A 17,530-nucleotide genomic window follows, 5' to 3' on the forward strand; every position below is an offset into this window, starting at 1 on the left:
AGTCTTCCAGAGGGCCACCTCCAACCTTGACACTCCTGCAATTTACGTAAATCAAGCACACCTCCCCCTCCCCTCTACTTTTAAGCTTAGTCTGGTCTGGATCTTCTCCTGGGCATCATGATTCTTAGGACATCCTATTATTTCATAAACAAACTTGCTTACTTCTCTTTCTCTGGGTGACTGTCTCAGAGAAAAAAATAGCACCCATTAGATAGAGCTTAATCCTGGCTCTGCCCATTATTAGCTGTGTAAGCTTGCAGCAGTCAGTTCCTTGTTAAGGAACCAAGGGAATGCCTTTGGTGGACAGCTAGCCACCTTACTACCAAAGGCCCAGAGAGGGAGGACCCTATTTCTTGTCATAATCACAGGGCAGGGATTAGAGAAATTTCAGAATGTCTTATGAAATCGGTCTTCAAATCTCTTTGTGTAAATACATCCACTTCTCCACCCTAATACCAGCCATCATTGTCTCTCACCTGGAAAACTTCAGCACCTTCTATCTGTTCTCCCTGCACCTAGTCTTGCCTTTCTGCAATCCAGGATCTTTTAAAAACATAAATCCAATAATGTTACTCCCCTGATTCAAACCTTCCAGTGTTCTCTTAAAACAACATTGAAACTCCTTAGTATGGCCTTATACAAATACAACCTGGCCCCCAGCACTGTCTCTGACCTCACTTCACAGCACTCCACTCTTTCCTTCTCACTTCACTTCAGCCACACAAGCCTTCTCTCTCTCCCTTGAACACACTTGGTGAGCCCTTTGCTGTTCCCTCTGCCTAGAATGCCGTTCCTATAGATTATCCATACCTGGTTCTTTCCTTCACTCAGGTCTCAACTTAAATGTTCAGAGGTCTCAACACCTCTCTGAGGCGTTTTTCCTTGACAACTCAATCTACAAAAGTTTCTGAGGCTTCCTCTATCACATCACACTATTTATTTTCTTAACAGTGTTCATGACAATCTTATTTGTAGGCTATCTTCTTCTACTAGAATGCATGTTCCCTGAGAACAGGAAACTAGTCTATGTCATTACTATATTTCCAGCATCTGGAACTGTGCCTGATGGATAGTAGATACTCAATAACCAACCACTGAAAGCATGAATGGGTGAATAAATTCTAAATGGCCCTCAGGTGTGATCCTATGTTCAGTACTGACAATGGAAAATAATATTGTTTTTTTTAGTCACAACCTCAAGTCTCTCTAGGGAATCACTCACTACATATCACGCTCCTTGAGGAAAAGGCCATGTCATCACTCTGTCAGGTTGTAATAGTGCCTGGCGTACAACTGATATTCAATGAAGTGTCACTTAAATGAGTTGATACATCATGACTCCTGCCCCTCATATTGTCAAGATAACTGCATGTAATTTTGTTGTTCATAAATTTAGTGGAAGTTCTTGATACTTTATACAGAAGTATAGTATCATAAAACTTAAAAAAAACTGTCTCTAGTTAAATTAAGTATTGTTCCACATAAGCCAAGGATGAGCATTATCAACCAACATAAGAGAACTGAAATTTTTATATTAGAAACACCAACTCAAGATGAATTGGGTGACTCAGAGGCACCGCGGCTTAGAGAAAAGAGTTTGGCCTTTGACTCCCAGCTTGGCCTCTTACTAGCTCTGTTACCTTAAATGAATCAGTCAACTTCTTTCAACTTTAGTTTCTTCATTATCTATAAATTGGAGCCAATAATGCCTTCCTCTTAGGGTTATTTTAGTAAATTAAACACACACACACACACACACACACACACACACACACACACAAACACAAATAATTGTAAGATAGAGGCTAACACAGTACTTGGCTCTAAGAGAATTCTTTGTGCCCCATGAAAAGCAACAAATTTCCTGTAAGTAAGCTTAAACAATCTCATCAAGAATATTCTAAAAAGATATCAAACACTAAATGGGTTGTTTTACTAAATGACCCTCAGAAGCCAAGAGATTTTATAATGTGAACTGTCTTATTTTACAAATATAGAACAGGAGTGTAGAAAAGCAATACAACTTGCCCAAGATAAAATGCAAATTCTTATTTCTAATCTTCAAGGCAATCTACCAATGCACTCCGCACCCTTTCCCTCATCCTTCAATCCCTATTTGACTCATAACATTGCTCAGCATTCTCAAACATACTTCAACAGAAACAGATTTGCACGCCATTCCCAGCACACCTGCTTCAATTTTTTCCTCTGTGTGTCTGCACACACTCCCTTCCCGCACGAATTCTGTGCCAAACTATGTCTCTCCCTTCTCTTCAAGCAATACATAGGGGGAAAATTTTTTCTTCACTAACAACTCTACAACTCCATCAGACCTCAGCATTCACAGACTCTGATGCCCCACCTCTCTAATTCAGGAAGCAACAACCTGCACAATCTTCTTCATACATAAAGCAGATCAACTGATGGTGCCCTCACACACTGCTTTTAGTTGCTTTCCATCATACTTAAGATAAAAATATAAACTCCCAAACAAAAACGACAGGGTTCTGCACAGTTGGCCCCGCCCACATCCTTGGCCTCACCTTGAAGGTGCTCTCCCTCCTACTCACTCCGGTCTGTCCACTGGCCTTCTGTCAGTTACTCTGATGCTTCTGCTCTTTCCCACATTGATGGCTTCACATGCTGATTTCTTCCTCAAAGTATCATCCCTCAAGATTCATCATTAAGTGACATTTTCTGAACAGACCCTCCTTAACACCCCACACCTCACCATGGAATCAGGAGGGGGTACTCTTTGACATCTCTCAAAGCATTTTTATCTTGCCTTCATAACATGCTCATTGCTTTAGTGATGTATGTAATGGGGTGCAGGAGCCACCCCCCTTCTCTACTCAGGTGGACAGAGCAAGCCACATTGGAGCAGACGTCACGGAATAATAAGAAGCAATGACTTTGGTAAATGTAGAATGAGTAGGTTTGCATAGTGGAAATCGGTGTGGTATCATAAGAAAATTCACACAACACTCCTGGTACATGCCACTGATCACTTCGGAAGAGGTAGACCATCATGCTTTCTGGGGGAAAAAGGGGGGTGGCTGAGAAACCTAACCTCTTCTCCCAAGATTTAAAGCTAATAAACTTGGAGAAGAGTGACTCTGGCTACATTCAGTAGAGGGAGAAGACATGGAAAGTCTTAGAAGAAAATTCATTGGAAGAGAAAGGCAAACTTGTCAGGAGGTGATGTGAGTACAATATAGAGACTAAGGGCCCAGGAAGGCTGATTCCAGACAGTATGTGACCTGAGGCCAGCTGCCCTCTGTGTCCATAAACTGTAGCACAGTGGTTGTCCTCTGGGTAATTACTGCTGAGTTCTATGGCTAGAGTTATGGGTATGAATTAATGTGCTCTCTAATGATGGTGCCCAAGTACAGACCTACTATAGCCTGGACAGGGACACGCTACCGCAGGGCCTCACAGCAGCAGTAGACGAGCAGCACTGCCCTTCTGCCCAGACAAGGCCCATCTGCAGCAGGCACCATGTGCCAGTGAGAGCAACCATGGTAATGACCCGTCAGACTGGTGACATTTGTTTATCGGAATGAGTGTTCACTGACTGTCTGCTACCTCAGTAGGTTGAAAGCTTCATGAAAGAAGACTGTAGAGCACAGATTGCACACTGCTCAACAAAAAGTGTCATTCACATAGAATATAATGTGAACAGTGCGCCCCCGAGAATGAGCCCATAACTGCCCAACACGTGCAATCATGAGTCAGCGCTCATCACCACTGCACCACCAGGGTGAGCAGAGTAGCGGGTACATAGTAAGCCCTCAAACGATATTTATAGATGATTGTATAAAAGAATGTGTGGTCTACTTGGTCCATTTGCATACATTTCTATGCCCCTTTTGAGGAAGTCTTTGGGTGTTTTCCCTCATGCATCTAGTATAGTACGTCCACCAGGGACGATTTTATCTATTTCAAGCTACAGGAAGTCGGAACTGAAAGGAAACTTAGAGGTGATAATTGTTTTATTTTGTTGACGAGGAAAGGAAAACCATAAAGTGACTTCTATCACGTGGTGGCAGAGCCTAGATGAGAATCCCCGTCTTTCGCTTCCCAGTGCCTTATTTTCTCTGTGGCCCTCACTTCCTTCTCCAATTTCTTTTGTTCTCATGGAGCAGAGAGGAGTGCTCACAAGTCAGGGGTCACTTCATCACTAACTGCCACTCTTACCTTAGGACAGCTGAGGCACAGGAATGCAGACATGCATGTTCTCCCAACCCCACACAAGGTGGTTGGTAGTGAGACATTATCGGGGTAATTGCAGACATCAAGACCGTGGTGAAAGCTCCACCCTATTGTCTGGTGAATTCCTCCAAATGCATCTTATGTTTTACAATCTTTCTTTTTCTTTTCCTTCTTTTTTTTCCTTTCAGCATTTTCAACATTAACAACATATTTCTTTTTCTAAATTTGCATGAATCACACCAACAGCAGCATATTCTCAACCACAGAAAGCGACACTTATAAAATATTCAGAAAGTGGGACAGAAAGATCAAATCTACTTTCAGGAATCAAATACTTTTCAGAAATATCAAAAGATTGGCGAAAAGTATATATTTTTTAAGTTACACCTGATTTCCTGGAGGGTCAATAATTGCTTAAAACAAGGAGGATTCCAGCTCTAACTTGACCTCCTGTTTTTGTGTTTTCAAGATTTTTAAAAATAGTAATGCTATTTGCACTTCTGTTACATAACTTTTACTTAAATTAGTAGCTAATCTCCTTCTTTCTAGCAGAATTAAGGTGCAAAAAATCAAGCCTCCCCTTCATCTCTGCCACTATATTTCATTTTTAGATCTATGGTTCTTCAAATGCCTATCATAAAAATCAGTACTTATAAAAGTAATACCGTATATACATTTTAATAAGTGCCAAGATCACCTGATGAAATGTCTTCCTTGTGAATGTTGCCCAGGAGACTGCCTAGGAGGGTCACTGGATGGGAGAATCACACTCTGTGTTATCTGTAGACTACAAATAATATTAATGTTCTGTCAGGAGCTGGCCAAATTGTGAGGCGATTTACAACTCTGTGATTCTCACTCTTGGGCCTCATCTAAGGATCAACATAAGTTCAGTTTTAGGCTTTGAGTCAGTGGTAGAAATTCTATTCAGCCTCAACATTGGTGATCCCTTGTTCTGATGAGGACAACTGAGTAATGAGCTCCACCCTTAAGAAGTCTGACCAATGACAATAACTAGATGCAAAATTAACTTGACTTACACATTTATGCAAGGACAGGTCTGAGTACACAATGAAGCCCCTGACTAGAGAAACAGGCAACACATTCTCTACCTGTGGCAGTGGTCTTCAGAAGATGAGGTTATGCTTACTCCTCCAGGTTTAGGGAAAGGGAAATGGGACGCAGCAGGTTTTAGATTTAGAGAGTTAATTCACTGGCAGCCATGAGGCAGAAAGGATTCCAGAGCTGACAGAATGCAGAAGAGAGATGGTGGCAGGGGGGAGGGATGAATTATAACACCTTGTAAAAATTTATGCACTTGAGATTTATAATTTTTAATGTTTTATTTTTTTCTGAAAAGTTCCACTCTCCACCACACATTTTTGCCCCCAGTAAACTATAACTAATCAAGCTGTGAAACATCACTTGTGTCTTTTCTTCAGTTTCCTAAGGAAAAGGTCTATCTGAACACTAAGAAGTCAACATTATCATCCAGTAAAACATCCTAGTAGTGTTCCTACTATTGAAGGATATTCCCAATTATTCCCACATAGATTTATGTTGGTTTTCATTACTATGCTGTGAAATGGGTTGGGTAGGTGTTTTTATTCCTACTTTACAAAAGAAAAGCAAATAGTTCACAAGGATCTCAAGTGAATTGTCTAAAGTCACACAATTAATTGCTTATGTAATGGGGACCAGATAGTGTCCTCTGATTTGGGTGCTTACATACTCAAACAAGAACCATGTATTGGGTATACCTTATATGGCATGAAATCATGACCATTCCTTGGAAAAGAACAATGCACAAGACAGACACTGTACCTGGCCTCAGGAGGTCAATTAAGCAATATGTCCAATGAAGTGTGACTCAGACTATGACTGGGAAATGCAAGGTAGGTGCTATGGAACCAAAGGGCCAGAGCATGCAATCTGGCCTAGAGAGAGAGAATCAAGGAAGTCTTCTCAAATAAAGTGACTTCTAACTTGAGACCTGAGGCAATCCAGGAGGGGTGATTGCTCTGTAGCTATTGTTGAGTGACTGAGGGTGAAGTGGCAAATGAAAAAATGGAGAGACAAACGTTCTCAATAAAGAGCAGAGATAATTTCTTCCACTCCATAGTGCTATTCCTCAGTTTGTGTGTGTGTCCTTCTTGCTAAAGAAGTCACACATTGTCCACCTGTCATTTCTGATACCATGCTTACTGTAAAATATTGACATATACTTAGGGGTCAGGATAGAAGGAGAACCCCAAGGACAACCAGGCTTCTTCTTTGGTTATCTTCTTTAACCTATGAGAGTTGGAAATTTCTAAGGAAAAGGGGTACTTGAGACGCCATCTAATAGTCTTCAAGAAGTATGGTGGGAGTTGAAATACAAATTTCCTACTTCTGTCTATGATTAAGAATTGAGGAAAATGGGGGATTCAAAATTTGACATGTTATAGTTGTAGACCTCTGGATCTTAAGGCATGAATGAGATAACTGCAGAACACTGGTGAATTATAAAAAATACTACACAAATATAACGAGTTTTAGGGAGGACTTCCCTCCCAGCTTCCTTGCAATGCAAGGCCAGAACTGGAAACTGACACATGACCCAGAATACCTTACTACCACCCTTCAGCACCCTCAGATGAATCACGTCTATTACAAATGTGTGCAGCATATACTCCTGAATGTTATTCTCAGAAAACTGAACCCGTGGAAACTTTCATAATTGAATTCTTGACCTTTACACCTTTTTCAAAAGAGAAAGGCCAATGAGTCACAATTATTCTACAATTCTAGACCATCTGAACTTCTTTAAATAGAACAGTTTAAGAACTGTTTAATTCTTGGCTCTCTCTGTTAAACCCTCTCTGTTAAAATAAAAAAAAAAAAATCTGCATTCTTTTAGCCTTGATTTATCTCATTAATCTTCAAGTTATATTGGCTACTGAATATATCATTTAGATAATCCACCATCACCATATGTACTCTGTCCAAAAGCCCCAGTCACTCAGGAGCCTTGTTGTTGCAAAAAAAAAAAAAAAAAAAAAAAAAAAAAAAATTCAGCCACACAGTCTCCTTTCCAAATTTCCTGAACCCGTGGAAACTTTCACGGTTGAAATCATCATTGAACCATCATTCTCACCAATAAGAGAACCTGAGAATAACATAAATTGGAAAAAAAAAAAAGTCCTTAAATGTCTAGTAGTCCTACCTCCATACTTTACAGATAAGAGGATATATAACTTGCCCAAGGCCCATTATTAGAGCGATAATTCCTGGCCTATATTTAAGAAAAATAAACAAATCAATAACAACAACAACAACAAAACTGAAAATAAATGCGGTCACACACACTGAATTATAAATCTGGTTCTAATAGTCTTTACACTTGAGTTCTTTGTCTGAATGATGTAGAAAATAGTGGCAAATTTACAGGATGCAATTAAATGAGATAACAGATGTGAAAATATTTACATGGTGAAGAGGATAGAGTAGAGGCACAAGAAATGTTTGTAAGCCATCACCCTTAAATCAACCATTTCTAATAACTTCAGTTCTTTATCACCTTTCTTCCTTGACTCATCTCTTCCCACTGTCTTACCCTAAAGCCCTAAATGACTCATGAAAGTAAGTCATAACCAATCTCACTTTCCCATTTTCCAGCCCAAATCTATCTGCAAACCACAGCCTTGTCAATCTTTTAAAAACCCTCCCCCTATTCTAAAACTCAAAATAGAGATCTGTAGTCTACTGGCAAAGAACATGGTCCTTATCCCACGTTTGTCCTAACAACCTCAATCTGATTCCAGACACCTTTTCAAAGAATTTTCCCATGGTTCTAGTGTACATGCTCTGTTCCGGTTCCTGGACATGCTCATGCTCAGCCACAAGGTCAAGCTATGCCATCCCACCTCTTCCCTGAAGTCCACTCTGGTGAAGTCAGGTGGATGTTCTTCCCAGAGCCCAAGGCAATACTAATTATATCAAATCTGGTATTGTTCTCCAATTGTTTCACTCATAAATGTGGGGCTCCACTGAGCAGATTATAATTCTTTTACCAGCTTTTTTAAATTTATTTATTTATTTATTTATTTATTTATTTATTTATTTATTTTAACGTTTTATTTATTTTTGAGACAGAGACAGAGCATGAACGGGGAAGGGGCAGAGAGAGAGGGAGACACAGAATCAAAAGCAGGCTCCAGGCTCTGAGCCATCAGCCCAGAGCCCGACGTGGGGCTCGACTCACGGACCGCGAGATCGTGACCTGAGCTGAAGTCAGACGCTTAACCAACTGAGCCACCCAGGCGCCTCTTTGACGAGCTTTTAAAAACTCTACTTAATATCCCTCCCACAGTGCCTAAACAAATAAAGTAATAAACAAAAAAAGTAAAGAATTCCAAGTAATCTCAATTCTCATAAAAACAAATTACGGAAGGTTTTTATACAATCATTTTCCTTGGAGCAACATCCTAAATAAGGCAGAAATTTATAGGCAGAGAAGATCAGCAATTGCCTAATACTTTTTTATACCGTGAAACAGGATTACCTCTGTGAAACAGTCTATTGCATATTTTTACCACATGTAGTGTACTTAAGGCAAGTTTCGTTTGTCAAGATATATCAGGGATTCCTTAGATTTAAATAAAGTCACATCCACATTGTGAAATACCTTCTTTTTATAATTTTTTTTACATTTATTTATTTTTGAGAGAGAGAGTGAGACAGAGCACAAGTGGAGGAGGGGCAGAGAAAGAAGGAGACACAGAATCTGAAGTAGGCTCCTGGCTCTGAGCTGTCAGCACAGAGCCCGATGTGGGGCCCGAACTCACAAACCATGAGATCGTGACCCGAGCTGAAGTCGGATGCTTAACTGACTGAGCCACCCAGGTGCCCCGGGAAATATCTTCTTGAATTGAAGCATCTCTCTTTGCATTTGTGGATATTGAGCAGAATTTGCTGGTTCAAGACTAAAGGCAAAAGTTTCTAAGGCTGCTTTTATCCAAGTCCGAAGTTGTAGATGAGGAATTCTGTTCCTCAGACCTTACTTTTCACAATGTTAGCCTTATAGTTACTATTTTTAAGATAGCTACAATGTTAGCCACATTCCACCTGTCTGGGGAGTGTAAGGTTTACAAAAATACAAAAGGTACTCATGGCTTTTTGTGAACAACAGCCTAAGGTTATTCCTATTTCTGGAAACTTGGCTATCATGTATAATAACTGGATGATTCGGTGAATTTGGTTCATAAAAAATGAAATAATAATAAAAAGTGTAACAGATTTGCATTGCTGAGTCAACTGGTGGATTCCAATAGGATTTGATGCCTCATAAACCTACAGTGACTACAAATTGTAGATCGTCTATCACGGTGACATCACTTCCCACTATATTCTCAATTTCACATCTCACATCATATTTTTTTAAGTTTATTTTTACTTGTTTTTGAGAGAGAGAGAGAGAGAGAGAAAGCGCAAGTGGGGGAGGGGCAGAGAGAGAAGGAAACAGAAAGAATCCCAAGCAGGCTCCACACTGTCAGCTCAGAACATGATGCAGGGCTCGAAACCACGAACCGTGAGATCATGACCAGAGCTGAGGTCAGACGCTTAACCAACTGAGCCACCCAGGCACCCCTCACATTGTGTTTTGTAAAGTTTCTGGGAAAAAGAAAATGTAAAGAAGGTTTTGTTTTGCACCATAGATAAACCTGTAAGTATTTTGTAGCAGCAACTTGTTGCCAGTCATTTTCTTACTATGGTATCTCTGCTAAATTTTCTGGCAGCAACAAATGAATATTATTATAATTGTGATAGTCCCCAAAATAAGATATACTCAGGGTCCTTTTTAAGTAAGGAGTTTGAATAATTACATTGGTATCCTATGCCCAACTCAACAAAGGCTAATAGGGAATCCATATTTTACCTGTAGTTAGAAAACAGGTGTAAAAAGTTTCTCTCACTTCAATGTTAATACACTGAAAATTCAAGTCACTAAGTTCTAGTGTCTTTATTCTTATAGTTCCCTAACTTATTAAAAGAGCTGTTTTGCCAGTTTCTTTGAGATAATTCCAACTTTTTACTGCAGATCTTTCTGAAGATATCTGAAGATTTAACTTCGATGGTGCACAAAACAGAAGACAGAAGCACTTCTTTATCAAGTTTATCAAGTACCTACTTTGGAAACCGTGAATCTCTCCTGTTTGATATGACCATGTGTTAAATTTACTTCATTTTAAATGCCATGTTTTTATAAGAACTGAATCAACAGAGTGTCCGAAAAAATGATGCAAACCAGTTAATATTTGTTGAATGCAGGAACTAAATAAGACTAGTTCCAAATATGTCTTTCTTTTTTTTTTTTTTTAATTTTCTTTTTTTTGAACGTTTATTTATTTTTTTGGGACAGAGAGAGACAGAGCATGAACGGGGGAGGGGCAGAGAGAGAGGGAGACACAGAATCGGAAACAGGCTCCAGGCTCCGAGCCATCAGCCCAGAGCCCGACGCGGGGCTCGAACTCACGGACCGCGAGATCGTGACCTGGCTGAAGTCGGACGCTTAACCGACTGCGCCACCCAGGTGCCCCCCAAATATGTCTTTCTTAAGAGAGTGAGTTTGACCATCCTAGCTTACAATTTTCAAAACTGATCTCAATTCTTAAGGCTACCAGGCCTGTCACATTAGAATCAAAGTTTTGAAATAAAAACACTACACAGTTTCTCTTCATCCGGTTAACTGTATAGGTAAGCATTTTATTCATACGGTTTAACTGCATTTCTTTTAGGATATAAAGTGTGTGGTAAGAGCAGACTCAAAGATGTGGGTCTTAAATGTCAACTGTGAAAAATTCAGATATTCTGTTTGCCTTTAAAGTTATGTTAATTACCACACTTTAATAAAGTGTTTATTTTTTTAGAACTCTTTTCCCCTTCTGTCTGGCCACCTGTATACCTCATTCTTCAACCACAGGAGTAAAGGTGTCTAAAATTGATGCTGGGTTTGATAAGCTACGGTGATGACATTAGCCTGAGTTCTAGTTCCTGGAACAGAGATCTGTGACCACACGGCCACTTATGGGCAGCTAGGTCCCAGCATAACTCCTTGTGCCCACATGTCACTGATTTGGAGCCAAGACCTGTGCTCTAAATATACTGTACCAGTTAAACACAGGTATTGTAGGCTATCTGCTTTGTCAAATGCAGGGGAGTGTGGGAAGAGGAAAGGCACCAAGGTTCTGTTTTTAAATACAAGGGATTTAAAAGTAAACATGGTGCACAGCAATGGCAATATACTTAACACCACTGAACTGCACACTTAAAAATGGTAAATTTCATGTGATGTAGAACATAAAAAAACTAAAAGAAAAACCATGTGGGAGTGGGTTCTGAAAACTGTTCACGGATTTCAGAAGTTTTCCACGACGGTCTGTTAAATTTCCAAGTCCAATATATAATCTGCTATAACTCTGCCAGTGACCAGGTCACGCTTGCTGCAATGCTTCCTATTAAGCCAGGCTGCTTGGAACCTAAATGAACATCCACTCATCAGGTACTCATAAACAACACTTACTCATAGAAATCTCCAGCTAAAAGTACCACAGAGGAAAATCTGGAAAAAAAAACCAGGTAAGTGTGTGGTGCCACACAAGGAGCATGGGTAAACATCACCTGCTCCCAGGCTGTGCCCCTCTGCCAGGAGCTAGGCAGTGCAGCAACCCCTATCTTCCTATCTCAGGACTGGTCTTGCTCCAGCCCAAAGGCTGGTCAGAGTTCCCAGGCCTTGGGGTCCCATTGACTGAATGTGGGTTCAATCACTCCCTAGAGGGTACAGCACCATTCCAAAGGGCTGAGGCAGGCTGCAGCGGCAAAAGGGGTCTTCCTTCACTCTCTTGCTTCCATCAAGAGTGAACCTGCAAGGAAGGTTAGCCCGGCTGTGCTGGGAGGGCACGCAGTGTGTCAGAAGCTGCAAGAGGGCTGTGCCCGCCTGCTGTTGCAGGTAGAATATTTCTGCAGACTGAAAATCATCTCAACACGCAAGAGATACTTGAAATAAGGAGAAAACGCAGAGCAGCAGGCTACAGTTGTCACAGCCATTCTGCCCCTAGTGCACCCATTAGAAATCTGTGTCTCTGTACACGCACTGGAATGACACCTGGGCATCCTCCTACTCCCTCCAATTAGGATGGGAGAAGCCCCGTGGCCTCCACGCTTGCATAAACAAAGCCTAACGCGATGCCTGGCACTTGGAAGGTGCTCAGCAAGCAAAGGAGGAGCTCAACTCTGAAGCCACAACCAAGATAGCGGGCCACAGGCCTCTCCAGTCCTCTGTGGTTGCCAACACACCCCTGCAAGTGCTGCCGCCATCAAGAGGCTTCCTTGGCCAGCCGGCGCGCCCGCCCGCCCAGACCTCCGCACACACGCAGGAACTACGTACCAGTAAGGGCGACCAGCAGACAGACAGCACGCACATGATCCCCATGAGTTGGATGGCCGTCTCGGTGGTGATCCGACCCCACTGGGCGCCGGACTGTGACGCCGTGGCCTTGGCCCGGCAGCGGGACACCAGGGCCTTGATGGTGGCCAGGTTGCAGGCGAAGGTGACGGCCAGCGCTGAGAGCCCCAGGAAGGCAAAGGTGGAGGCGAAGAAGAGGTTGCCCCAGTTGTGCGAAGAGCTAGTCCCGTTGCCCCCTCCCCCGGTGCTAATGAAGCACCACGTCCCGGGCCACTGGATAGTGTACTGGCCTACGCCCAGCACCGGCAACAGGGCGAAGGCGAGCACCGCGAGCCACACGCCGAGCAGCACGGCGCGGGTGGCGCGCGTCTTCATGTGGCTCGCGTACCAGTGCGGCGCCCGGATGGCCAGCGCCCGCTCGACGGCCATGGCGCTGGCGATGAAGAGCGAGGAGAGCCCAAAGACAGTCATGGTCAGACCGAAGAAGGTGCACAGCCTCCCCGACGGGTCGAGCTGCTCCCAGCGCTGCTTGGACAGGTACACGAAGATGACCACCGGGCTGGTGAGCAGTTGCCCGACCAGGTCTGTGAGCGCCAGCCAGCCGATGCACAGCAGGAACGACTTCTTGCGCTTGCTCTCCCGGCGCCGGTAGCTCCGCGACACGAGCAGCATGGCCAGCGCGTTGCCCACGAAGCCCGTGATGAGCATGGTGATCGGGAAGGCTACGGACACCGAGCCGCAGTCCTCGCCGGGCTCGCGGGGACGCGTGAGGTTGCCCCGCGCCGCGGCGGAGCGCTCGGGCGCCCACATGCCCGGGTACGAGTGGTTGAGGCGGGTGCAGAAAGGGGCGCTCCCGTCGCCCCGGGTCTCCTTCATGTTGGCTTCGAGGTGAGGAGAGGACGGCGCCCGGAGAGCAGCAGCGGGAGCTGGCGGAAGGGGCGCGGGCGGCGGCGAAGGTCGGTGTCCACCCGGACTGAGGCTGGGGCCGGGCTGCCCTCCATGATGCGGGGCGTAGCCGCCGCCTCACTTCTCTCCTCTGGCCACGGCGCCTGGGCTTTCAGGCAGCCGCGCCGTCGGCTCTGGGAAGCCTGCAGCTCCGAGGCGCGCGAGGTGCCGGCCCCTTCTATAAGGCCGCGGAGGGCGGGGCGCCCGGGGCGGGGGCGGGGGCGGGGGGCTGGAGGAGCAACTGCGCGCGTACCCCGGCTGCTGCGTGACCGCTGCCCTGGCCGCCAGGGCTGGAAACTCTCAGGAGGACTCTTCTTGCCCCGACTCCTGGCCAGACGGGACGCCCAGCCAGTCCGCCCTTCGCTGCGCCGCGCCTCCTCCTCTCCTCTGCCAGAGGAGCGTGGGCGGCCCGGGCTTTAAAATGTCTCCCCGTGCTTCCCGACCACAGGCAAGTCGCCAAGGCAGACCCGAACGTCCGCCCCGCTCCTTACCCATCCGCCAACGCTTATTGCAGGGGCCGGATCCTCCTCCCGGAGCTCTTCTGTAACCCTGGCAAGTGTAACTCACCTGTTTCTAAGCAATCCGGGCCAACCACACTCCTTTGCATAGCTGAATGTGAACTTTTCTCCCTTTTTATACTTTGGGACCAAGCAGCTCTGTTCCCGGGGGTCACCCTGATAATATAATACTCATAGTGCCTCATAGAGACTTAAGGGAATACGTATAAAGGAAACAAAGTAAAATCAGAGTGCCGAATTCGAAGATGAAATCTCAACTACCGCTCTCCACCTAAATTCTATCCCTCTCCCCGTAAAAAAAAAAAAAAAAAAAAAAAAAAAAAAAAAAAAAAAAAAAAAAAAAGGAAAGAAAGAAAGAAAGAAAGAAAGAAAGAAAGAAAGAAAGAAAAAGCTACGGCTAAAGTGGCTAGAGGCAGGTGGCAGCCGCTTGCATATCTGAGATAATGAAAAACTGCCGCCAGCCTATTCTCAATTAGGACTAGAAACTGTAGTTAGATGTTAGGAAGGTCTTCACATTTAGTGAAAATGGGCATAATTGCCTAATATCTTTTACGAAGCGAATATTTAGTGTTTTTTCACAGTTTTCCGTTTTATCAGATCCTCCAAGGTCTTGTTCCTATTATTACTCCCCTTTGACGGTGAGCTGAGGATCCTTGAAGTTAAAGGATGTGCCCAAGGTCTTCCAGCAATTCTGCAGTCTGCATCTTTAGTCTTGTTTGCGTCCATACCATAATTACTCTTAGCAGTTGAGAAACAACAGTAACTTTGTTCCCACATTTTGGAAGGGTCTGGCTTTTCTGCCTCTTCACATTGTCCAGGAAATGAAAAGATTTTGAAAATAATTTGTAGACTTCGTTTTTTCCCCTCATTTAAGAAATTAAACCTGATCATATAGCAGTATGAATACCATTACTCAGGCTTCAGATTGACTTCAGGAGGAAGTCCTGTACTTAGTTTCATTACCTTTCCTAGCTTTTGGGGTATCTTTTGGGGGTGTAAATGAGTGGTAGGAGATGATCCCACATTCTTTCTGTGCTGTTGTGTTAACTCTCTGTATGAGAGCTTGAAAAAAAAATGCTTATAAGCCTTATATAGTTTTTAAAGGAGAAAGAGCAAAAATAATTTCAACTCCATTTTAACAACATGCATTAATGACATTATTTTGTTTTGCAGTCATTAAAATTTTTTTACACTTTTGAATTTTCTTTTAAAATGTCATGTTTCTAATGAGAATGACAGCTAGGAAGGAATACTCAAGTGGTTTACTTTTTAAATCTTCTCCAAACTTTTGTCTTATTAATTTGAATTAATCTGAAACTCATACTTATGAAAGTTTTTTCTAAAATCTCATTTAAAAGATAATATTTAATATTATCATATATATACTTTAATGCATATTGGATGAAGGTATCAAATTAAATTTTTCAGTAATGAGACTCTAATGTAATTATGTATTTTATTTAAAAACTTAATTTGTCATGATTCATACAGCAAACATCAAAGCTGAATGTCTCTCCAGTTATATCAAAAATTATTCTCATTTTTATGAATATTTGACTTCTTTGAAATTTTACTTCCCCCATTGCAGTATATGCTGTAGCTAACTTGACTTCGTAACAGTAACAGAGTTAATGTTAGACTCTTTACTCCCCTCTATACCAGTGCATTAAATATGTTGCATTTCAGATCTTTTGTGTAACATTTTCCTCCTTTCAGTGATTTGCTTCATCTTATTCTAAGTTGTCAGCTTTTTAGTTACTTACCTTGTAAACAAGTGATTTAGGGAATCTGAGGAGCCATGGAATAGGATGCTGCCAGATGGATTCTGGCTGGCACTTTTTAGTGTCAAGGCAGAAATAGCCTGAATTGTGTTGGTCTGAAACACCAGCACCCTCTAGTGACCAACCTAATAACATGCTGTACAGCATATTAAAGAGAATTTCTAAATGACAAATATGTTTTGCTTAAGGAACCTCTGATATCTTTCTTAGGGGTGTACTAATTAATACATAACTATGGTCGTTTTGTTTTCCTTGGAGTGCACAAATTATCATGTCTAATCAACAGACCAGTGGAGTATTAGAGTCAGATCATTGAAAAGACCACATATTCAAATGTTTTTTAAAAATTTTAAAGTATATAATCACCCATTATCTATTTAATTAAAAAAAATTTAATGTTTATTCATTTTTGGCAGACACAGAGAAACCAAGTGTGAGCGGGGGAAGGGCAGAGAGAGAGGGAGACACAGAATCCGAAGCAGGCTCCAGGCTCTGAGCTGTCAGTGCAGACAATGCGGGGCTCGAACCCACAAACCCACAAACCATGATTATGACCTGAGAGAAAGTCAGAGGCTTAACTGACTGAGCCACCTAGGAGCCCCTCACCTATTATGTATTCTTAAACTATTCTCTAAAAATAATTTACATTTTAATATGCAAATATCTTACCTTTTAAAATTCACAACATATATCAATATTTAGCTAGCATTGATGAATATATTCTGCCACTTCTACTGAACTTGCATTAAGAAATCTTAAAATAGACTTGGTTACAAAACAAGATCAGTAACTATTTTGCATTACTTCATTATGGATGGAAAATATCTATAATTCTTATTCCATTGATCCAATTGCTAATTTCAGCATATTTTAAAAAATATTTGTTCTTGAGAGAGAGAGAGTGCAAGAGGGGGAGGGACAGAGAGAGGGAGGCACAGAATCCAAAGCAGGCTCCAGGCTTTGAGCTGTCAGAGCCCGATGTAGGGCTCGAACTCACAAACCACAAGATCATGACCTGAGAGGAGCCACCCAGGTGCCCCCAGCATATTTCTTAGTCATCCATCCATTCATTCAAAAAATATTTATTGAGCATCTATTCTGTCAGATACTGTGCTAGTTGTTAGAGATATAAAAGAAACACACAGATATCCCTACATTTATGGAGCTTATGTTTTAGTGCAAAATTCTTGATTTTTAAAATCTGAAATAACAGAAGAAAGGAATGCTAATTTCAGTGGCTTTTGTGATTTGCCATGGAGGTAAGTTCTTATATAAAATCCAATTTAAAAATTCATGAACAATTTTCATGAAAAATGGAAAAATATGTAGTTTTATCAAATGGGATTTATTTCAGGAATCCAAAGTAGATTTAAACACCCAAACATCAACCAATATAATTACTATTTCAACAAAATAAAGGAGATGCTTGAAGTTTTTGCTAAATCAAACATCTGGGTGTACTGAATCCCTTGGTATTGATTGCATTTTCTTCAAACTTTTCTTCCTGTTTCTTTGCATGCCTGATAGTCTTTAGTTGAAAACTGGACTAAGTAGTTAATATACTGTAGTGACTATGGTTTCTATTGTTTTCCATGAGGATTATTGATTTGGCCTGGGGCCAGGTGGGGGCT

The 17,530-nt window shown here is 42.3% G+C and overlaps 1 protein-coding gene across 10 annotated transcripts in view; it reads right to left on the reverse strand.

Moving 5' to 3' along the window:
* Positions 1 to 13,819, reverse strand: part of PTGER3 (prostaglandin E receptor 3) — a 171,289-nt gene extending 157,470 nt beyond the window's left edge. For 4 of the 10 annotated variants that reach the window (XM_027058877.2, XM_053214227.1, XM_053214226.1 and 1 more), the window contains exon 1: positions 12,638 to 13,804. In XM_027058877.2, the coding sequence (XP_026914678.1) occupies positions 12,638 to 13,531 (894 nt within the window). In that variant the 5' untranslated portion in view covers positions 13,532 to 13,804. Of the gene's footprint in view, positions 1 to 12,637 lie in introns of all 10 variants that reach the window. The other 6 variants (XM_053214224.1, XM_053214225.1, XM_053214223.1 and 3 more) reach the window with 3 other exon arrangements.
* Between the last annotated feature and the right edge of the window lie 3,711 nt (positions 13,820 to 17,530).

Source organism: Acinonyx jubatus, chromosome C1 (assembly GCF_027475565.1).
Source record: "Acinonyx jubatus isolate Ajub_Pintada_27869175 chromosome C1, VMU_Ajub_asm_v1.0, whole genome shotgun sequence".
Lineage (NCBI taxonomy): Eukaryota > Metazoa > Chordata > Mammalia > Carnivora > Felidae > Acinonyx > Acinonyx jubatus.